Source organism: Nothobranchius furzeri, chromosome 14 (genome assembly GCF_043380555.1).
Source record: "Nothobranchius furzeri strain GRZ-AD chromosome 14, NfurGRZ-RIMD1, whole genome shotgun sequence".
In the NCBI taxonomy this organism is placed as follows: domain Eukaryota; kingdom Metazoa; phylum Chordata; class Actinopteri; order Cyprinodontiformes; family Nothobranchiidae; genus Nothobranchius; species Nothobranchius furzeri.
In genome coordinates this window covers 40639362-40647873 of record NC_091754.1, presented here as the reverse complement: position 1 = coordinate 40647873, position 8512 = coordinate 40639362, and the positions used below count along the sequence as shown (strand labels likewise).

General features: G+C 41.0%; 1 protein-coding gene across 5 annotated transcripts in view; it reads left to right on the top strand.

The window, feature by feature from the left end:
- The first annotated feature begins 1552 nt into the window (after positions 1–1552).
- pot1 (protection of telomeres 1 homolog) overlaps positions 1553–8512 on the top strand; it is a 93847-nt gene continuing 86887 nt past the window's right edge. For 2 of the 5 annotated variants that reach the window (XM_054746529.2, XM_054746528.2), the window contains exons 1-2: positions 1584–1621; positions 7107–7215. In XM_054746529.2, coding sequence (XP_054602504.1) covers positions 7175–7215 — 41 coding nt within the window. In that variant the 5' untranslated portion in view covers positions 1584–1621; positions 7107–7174. Of the gene's footprint in view, positions 1622–7106; positions 7216–8512 lie in introns of all 5 variants that reach the window. The other 3 variants (XM_054746531.2, XM_015965653.3, XM_054746530.2) reach the window with 2 other exon arrangements.

Genomic DNA, 8512 nt, shown 5'->3' with positions numbered 1-8512 from the left:
GCTATGATGGACATCGGCGGAACGCACCTGGCTTCTCTCGATATGGAGGATCAGCAGATCAAATCAAATTAAACTTTATTTATATAGCACAATTTATACAATAAATGCAACTCAAAGTGCTTTACAACTTAAAATGACTTGAATTACCACCTTAACAGTAAGCCACATCAGACTCCACATGCAGTAACATGTAATTTGTCTCAGCAGACCATACCCGGAAACCGTGATTGCCCTCGCCTCCGTTTTGGATGGATGGCGCACCTTTAGTTTGAATTTGTAAACAAATCCTTTATTTTACTTACCCTAGTGTTCTGTGTAGGATTTTGTTTGTTGTGGGTTAGGAAACTCCCATATATCATGACAAGCTGATTCTCATTCAAGCTGCTTCACATTTGACTGCAAACCGATCCAGAGAAAGCTGGAGATCATGGTCTGACGATGTCAACAGGATACTATCATCTGCAAAAAGCAGAAGCTTAATCCTTACGACATTCATTAATTCAACAAAAAATAATTCATAAAATGAAATATGTGAACTGTTTATCATTTGAATTGATCACACAACCTGGAAAATATTAAAGAAAATCAAAGTTTCTCATTAAATTAACAAAAAATATCAATCTATGAATTATGTAAAAAAGAAAAAAAACTGCTGTGTCTCATTGGTCTAGCTTAGTAACACAATTGAGAAATGGTTTTGAGGGTTAAACTCCATTTACCTAGAAGAAATTGAAAGAAATAACTTAATTTAGAAAAAAATCCTAATAAAACAGATGAGATCTTATGAAATGTTATTAAAAAGCACTGCGTCTCATATTGTAACATCATTGAGAAATGGTTTTGGGTATTAAAATCAACTATCCTAGGAGCTATTGAAAAAAGTTGCTAATTTTTTTTAGAATTCCTGTTTAAAAGGAATGGATCTTGTGAAATGTTATATAAACTGCTGTGTCTCATTGGTCTAGCGTAGGAACATAATTGAGAAACAGTTTGGGGTATTAAAATCAATTAACGTAGGAGCTATTGAAAGAAGTCACTTCATTTTTGATAAAAATTCTAATAAAAATATCAGATCTTGTGAAAAGTGAAAAATAAAACTTCAGTCTCTCATTGGTCTAGTTTAGTAACACGATTGATAAATGTTTTTGAGAATCTAGAGTAGTGAACCTATAGGAAATAACTTAATTTTTGATTTACAAAATTACAATAAAAAGATCAAATTTCATCAAATGTGCTAGTAAATTTTTTGTTTTGCTCATTTAGTTTAGTAAGATTGTTGACCGTTGATTTTGAGTAATTTAATCAAGTACTGTAATCTGGATGCTTTTAATTTTTTAGTAGTCATTTTGAAATGACTCTAAATGTGTCCTCTGTATTCTGCACAGAGAATGAGAAAATCATTCTCTGTGCAGAACCAGTTTTTAGTAGAGTAGTGAGAAATTGCTTCTATAAATGTCAGCGTAAACCCTGAAAATAGAAGGGATCATTTGTGAGTGTGAAAGTGAAAGTTTTTTTTGTCTCTTTTTTTCTCCTTGTTTTGAGCGTTCTCAATTGGCTCGTTGTACGCATGCGCCCTGCAGCCTTTTCGAAACTGAGCGAGGGAAGGCGGATGCGAGTCTCCGTAAGTTTCTACTTCTTTCTTTCTCTTTGGAGTTTTCTGAATATGAATATCATAAAACCGAGACTATTGTCATTATTACGTCCTAATCAGACCATGTTCTGGAACGTTATGTTTTGCACATTTTAATCTAGTTTAAACTACACTTTAGAGTAACCCATTATACGCCAGACTCTGTTATGAATATCAATGTTTTAGTTAGCATTACGTACAGGGGGTTCTGCAAAAGGTTTAGGATGTATTTTTAGTTTGTCTGTTAATCTTCACCTCCCTTTCCAACATACGGCTTACATGTTGGAACCATCGACATATGTAACATTGGTTGTAACATGCAATGAGACACATATCGACGTAACACCGGTGTTGTGCCATAAATCGACTCGCTGCCAAAAAATGATTAGCCACCGCGGGATCGCGCACGGTTAGGTAATTGCATTTCTAGACGAAATGCCCCAGGACTTCGCCCTAAAACTCAGCATATCTAACAATATGGACATTCAGAAAGCAGAGATAACCTCTTCCGGTACTTAGATGTTTATCGCGGATATTAGTTTTTCCAGTTCGGAAGTTGTTTTAAGTGTTGCTATTTGTCTTAAACGTTCACAATGAGGATATATTAATCCTTTTTGCAATATTTGCGATTGAAAGATGGTTTGTGGTAAGAACTGGCTATCTTTATGTTACAGCCTTGATACTATAAAAAAAATAAACTATGTAAAATGGCACCCTGTATTGAATGTAAACGCTGTATAAATGTAAATAAACAATTCTCCAGCGATTTGATTTCCCCCCCTTCCTTTCTTTAGTCCACTTGACATGGAGCCACAGTTAACTAGTTTGGGGCACATTTTTACTTGAAAAATAGTATTTAAACTGATCAAGCTTTGGCTTTAATGACACTGTGTAGGTTACTATCTATATATTACGTTGCTCTATTTAAAAGTAACAAGATAAAAGCACTTCAGCACATAAAATTAAGATTCTCACTTGCCAAATAGAGACGTACCCTCCCGTTTACCTATAAAAAACGCCTCAAAATATCTTTAAATTCTTTATTGATGATTTAATTGTAGACAACTAAAATGGCATTTTACTTGCCAAAAAGTGATTGAATCGCTCAGATTTTCATGGAGGCTAAAATTGACCAAATAAGGGTTTTATGTATTATCTGTTGATGTTACTGTACTCATAGTGCCTACTGTATCGTCAAAAACACACCAAAAATGGCAACAACAAAAAAAAGATAATTTTCCTTGCCAAAAATTGATTACAGTGTCCTGGTCATGTGTAAAAGGGTTAAATTTACCTAAATATTACTTTATTTATTATCTCTTGGCAGGGCAGTACATGAACTTATTTAGCTTGCAGCACTGGTGCTACGAAGATCATAGGTTTGTAGCACAGAACAAGATGTTGTTGCACCAGCATAAAAAATTTGTTACAATCTCTAAAAACCAAAATTAGTTCTTACAATTACTTAAACACACTGACATGCACCAGTGCATACACAACCACCAAAGCAAATTCCTTGTAAAGAGAGTCTCACTCACGTACTTGACAATAAAGTTGATTCTGAAATATCTTCAGACATTTTGTCAGTGTAATAAAAATAAAGCATTTTCTTTTATTCAAATTATTCAGATTTGTTCATTACAGAGGTCCATCCTCAACAGCATAGACATCGAAGAGAGGACCACGCTGATTGCTACTGTGTATGGTAGTTGCATTTTCGTGTTCTACTTCATTTAAACTGTATGGTTAACAGGATATGGGGTGAGAAGACCGTGGTCTCCTGCAAAAAATCTGAAATAAAACAACATACTTATGAGGCTGAAATGTTATACTCTTGTTATAAAAGGCTCAATAGGGAGTCTAACGCCGGGGACACACCGGCCACCGAAGCGCCGCGAAATTGGGACCGCCTTCATTCGGCGCCCTTGTTATCCTATTTTATAGACCAGATGGGCCGCGGCGCTCCGGCGCTCCAGCCCGCACCGTGCAGCGATCGTTTCGGCGTCTGCTCTATTTTTTTCGGCGTTTGCTCTATGTTTTTCGCGAGCCGCGGGTGAACCGCGTCAATTCTGGCAGGAAGTCAAACCTAGACATAAGAGGAAGGCTGGTAAATTTAACAAAATAAAGCATTTCAAAATACAATTCCACAATACACTGCATAAAAACCACACAAACACACACGCACACACACACACACACACACACACAGCGAACTTGTGTGTGTGTGTGACCACGTGAAGGGGGTGTGGTTTGGGGCGTCTTACAACCGGAGCAAACAGGACAGAGAGGCAGAAAGTTGTAGGCCAGCTATTAACAACTGGTTCACACCATAGGTTCACACACGTACAAACACACACACAAACAGCAAGGGGGTGGGGGGTGTAGAGGAAAAGAGCAGAGAAAAGGCAGAGAGGAAATGGAGGACACCAAGTGGTTAAAAGAAAAACTACGAGGCGCGAATCGACCGGCGCGGAGAAACAAGCGTCTGGTCTGAACTGAGGAGCAGCGAGCAGCGGCTGAATTTCGTGAGCGCTTCGCCTCCCGGCGCTTCGGCGTGTCCCCGGCCTAAGACCCTATCCGACCCTATCTGGTCGGCTCATGGGTCCCCGGAAGAACGAAAAAAGTCAACGGGGCTAAAAAGAGTTATTTTCTAATCCACTTTGCTTCACGCCCTGGATCGCACATATCTTGTACTTATATTTAAAGGAAAAGTAAGGATGTGTGTTTCAACCACCCGTCATGTACTTTGAGATTGATCAGACGGCCCTTTGGCATCATTCCTGAGCGCTGGTGGAAAGAAAGTTTGTTTCCATGTTTCTTCAGAGAACTTTTCTCTGATTTGTAAAACAGATGAAACTCCACCAATCAGCAACAAGCAGGTAACTTGTGGAGCCCAGAGTTTGAACCTGGGAGTCATGAGATAAGACTGGTGATTAGTGAGGATGAAGGGATGAAACGTATCTTCCCTGCACGCACATCAAGGTCCCCCTCTGGTTCTCCTGAGATACTGGAACCAAACTACAGAGTTGCTGTTTGGATCTGCTGCACACATCTGGTTTAAACCTGCTCTTCTCTGTTTGTGATAATAACTCATGACTGTTAAGAAGAAATTTAAAATGCATTACCAGTTCTTGTCATTTCATCTGACTCATTATAAAACAGGTGTTCAGGTTTTGTAGATAAACTGATGCAGTCTGTGAAGATACCATGTATCTCCTAATCCCCTGACTGTGGCGTGACTCTACAAGTTTCCTTTATTTCAGATTAGAAAAGTTTAATTTGCTGTTTTAATCTGAGAAGCTATCAGAAGACGGAGACCGGTAAACTCGTTTTCACTCAACACATTGAGTCTGTGATGTAAAATGTAAAATACATAAAGACTGTAAGCTATTATTGTAATCGTCAACTACAAAACAACATGTGTGTTTGTGTGCGTGCGTGCGTGTGTGTGTGTGTGTGTTTGTGTGTGCGTGTGCGTGTGTGTGTGTGTGCGTGTGTGTGCGTGTGTGTGTGTGTGTGTGTGTTTCTTTGGGGCTGCCTTGCACCTTTCAATGGAGGCTTACAGCTGTGCTTTGTCATAAAGTAGTCCCAAGTCTAAAATGGTGCGTGTGATTCCTGTATGTTACTAATTGTTCTCACTTGCAGTCAGTCGGATTATTTAGGTCACCAAGTAGAATTTGGATCACTACTGAGTAGGGCTGGGACGTAATATATAAATCAGTTAATCGTACGATAGATGAAAATGAAAATTTTTCCAGCCTGGATATATCCGTTCTTATCAGACACGTGACCTGCATGTCAATCACACACCTTAGCGCCATGTTAGGTGTATGACTAACATTATTAGGGGAAGCCACAGGTGAAGCAGAAGAGGAGTCAAAAGGATGGATAAAAGAACAAGGACGATCGCATCCCTTACAGGGATAAACTTGCAGGAGGCTAAAGATCGGTATTTTCAGAAATTGTCTACAATCAGTAAGGTAAACCTCTCCGACCTGCTGAAAATAAATCACTTGAGTAAACGTAGCACTACTTCAGCCTATTTATAACCAAGTTAGAGTAAAAGTAGCCATCCAAAAACATTACTCCACTAACAGGTTTTACTTTCTGGATGGGTGTTAATTAAACAAGTTATTATCAATAAAGTTACAAGCAGGTACAGAAACAGTACCTACACCAGAGGCTAGCTAGACATCTTTGTTTTCATTTTGACCAACAGAGTTTAAAACGGTCATGATTGTTTCCTCCCGTCATTTTCATTTCTCAAATTTATTATTTATTTATTTATTTATTTATTTAACTTATGTTTTTCAGGAGGATAAACTGCTTGAGATGTAACATCTCGTTTTCGAGCAGGTCCTCCTACAACACAACCAATAACAAATAAGGTGGCAGAGTTAGAAAGTTGTAACAGACTTAAAAAAAAAAGGAAAGTAAATAATAGTAAAATCAACGATATGTATAAATATATATATATACACACGTAAATATAAACACATGAGCATGGATACATAGATACCCACACGTGTACATACGTACATACATACCTATATACCAAATTAAATTAAATAAAACTGCTGTGAGGCACTCAAAGAGAAATAAGGGCAAGAAATTACATTGTAAATAAACCTAAAGTGAAGTAGTATCCCAATTGAATACAAAGTTTGGCAACGAAATACAGCATGTTAGCCATTGAATGCACAAAATCATCATAGTAAAGATTAAACAAAGCAACTACAGCTTGGCTTTACATAAGCATAAACAGTGCGCCAGTTGTTACAATTAAATGATTTCACTTAAAGTAGGAACATTTTACCTGCTGCGTTCTGGTTCTGCTGCTGGGCCGTGGCCCACAGATGCTCCGAGCTGCTCTCACAGCCACTCAGCGCGCTGAAAGGGAGCTGCACTCATCATGGTGTCCAGGTCTGATATAATGCCTAGATGTTCTGATGGGTATCTTTTTTGATTGATTGTGTTACCTCTGTGATGGCCACTGTGTGTAATGTTTAAAACTTCTACACACCTGAATGCGTTGGGGGAATTCCAGTCTGTCAGAATGACCAACAGCCTGGAGATTTCTTCTTCAAAAAATAAATGGTCAAAAATGGAAAATATCCGCTTAACGCTATTGCTTACTACATTTAACTTTTTTGCCTTCTTGTGAAGATAGCATGGCAGCCCTTCACACAACAGCAGTGTACCAGTTTCTGCAGGTTTATAAGCTCACAACACACAAAGCGACCAGTGCTTCCTTTGCTTACACACCTAGCTATCCCATTATGCAACACCCTACAGCACCAGAAATATCATCTCTACCTTTTTTAACTAGATATGCAGTGTTGCATGTTAAGGTAAGGAAAGAAGGAAAGAAAGGTTAAGAAGTGTACAACAAATACCATTATTTCTTTAAACATCGTTGGTATGTTCGTACTTTGTTTAGTTTCTAATTCCATTTTTGGTTCTTTTTAAAATACAGGAAAGGCTTTTCTTTACCTTGCTCCTACGGAGTAGGAAGTGACGCCACCATCAGCGTCAGCTCTGAGGATGTTTTGCAGTCGGCAAACAAAATGTACGTCAGCAGCAAGGTAAAGAAAAACCTTTCCTCGTCGTCGTCTTCCTCTGCTTATCCGGGTCCGGGCCGCGGGGCAGCATCCCAACTAGGGAGCTCCAGACCGTCCTCTCCCCAGCCACCTCAACCAGTTCCTCCGGCAGGACCCCAAGGCGTTCCCGGACCAGATTGGAGATGTAACCTCTCCAACGTGTCCTGGGTCGACCCGGGGGCCTCCTGCCGGCAGGACATGCCCGAAACACCTCCCCAGGGAGGCGTCCAGGAAGCATCCTGACCAGATGCCCAAACCACCTCAACTGACTCCTTTCGATCCAGAGGAGCAGCTGTTCTACTTCGAGTCCCTCCCGAATGTCCGAGCTCCTCACCCTATCTCTAAGGCTGAGCCCAGCCACCCTACGGAGGAAACTCATTTCAGCCGCTTGCATCCACAATCTCATTCTTTCTTCTGGCTCAGCTCCCTCTTCACCACGACAGATCGGCTCAGTGTCCACATCACTGCAGACGCCGAACCAATCCGCCTATCGATCTCCCGATCCCTCCTACCCTCACTCGTGAACAAGACCCTGAGATACTTGAACTCCTCCACTTGAGGTATGACCTCTTTCCAGACCCGGAGTTGGCAAGCCACCCTTTCCCAGTCAAGAACCATGGTCTCAGATTTGGAGGTGCTGATCCTCATCCCAGCCGCTTCACACTCGGCTGCGAACCTACCCAGCAACAGCTGAAGGTCAGAGCTGAATGAAGCTAGGAGGACCACATCATCCACAAAAAGCAGAGACGAGATGCTCCTGCCACCAAACTTGACAGACTCCACAACATGGCTGCGCCTAGAAATTCTGTCCATAAAGGTTATCAACAGAACCGGTGACAAAGGGAAGCCCTGGCGGAGTCCAACCCTCACCAGGAGCAGGTCCGACTTACTACCGGCTATGCGGACCAAACTCACGCTCCTCTGGTAAAGGGACTGAATGGCCCTTAACAAAAGGTCACCCACCCCATACTCCTGGAGTGTCCCCCACAGGGTGCCCCTGGAGACAAGGTCATAAGCCTTCTCTAAATCCACAAAACACATGTGGATTGGTTGGGCAAACTCCCATGCCCCCTCCATCACCCTTGCAAGGGTATAGAACTGGTCCACAGTTCCACGGCCAGGACGAAAACCACATTGCTCCTCCTCAATCTGAGATTCAACTATCAATCAGACCCTCCTCTCCAGTACCTTGGAGTAGACCTTAGTTGGAACACACCCTCCGGTCACCCTTCTTAAAAATGGGGACCACCACCCCGGTTTGCCACTCCACAGGAACTGCCCC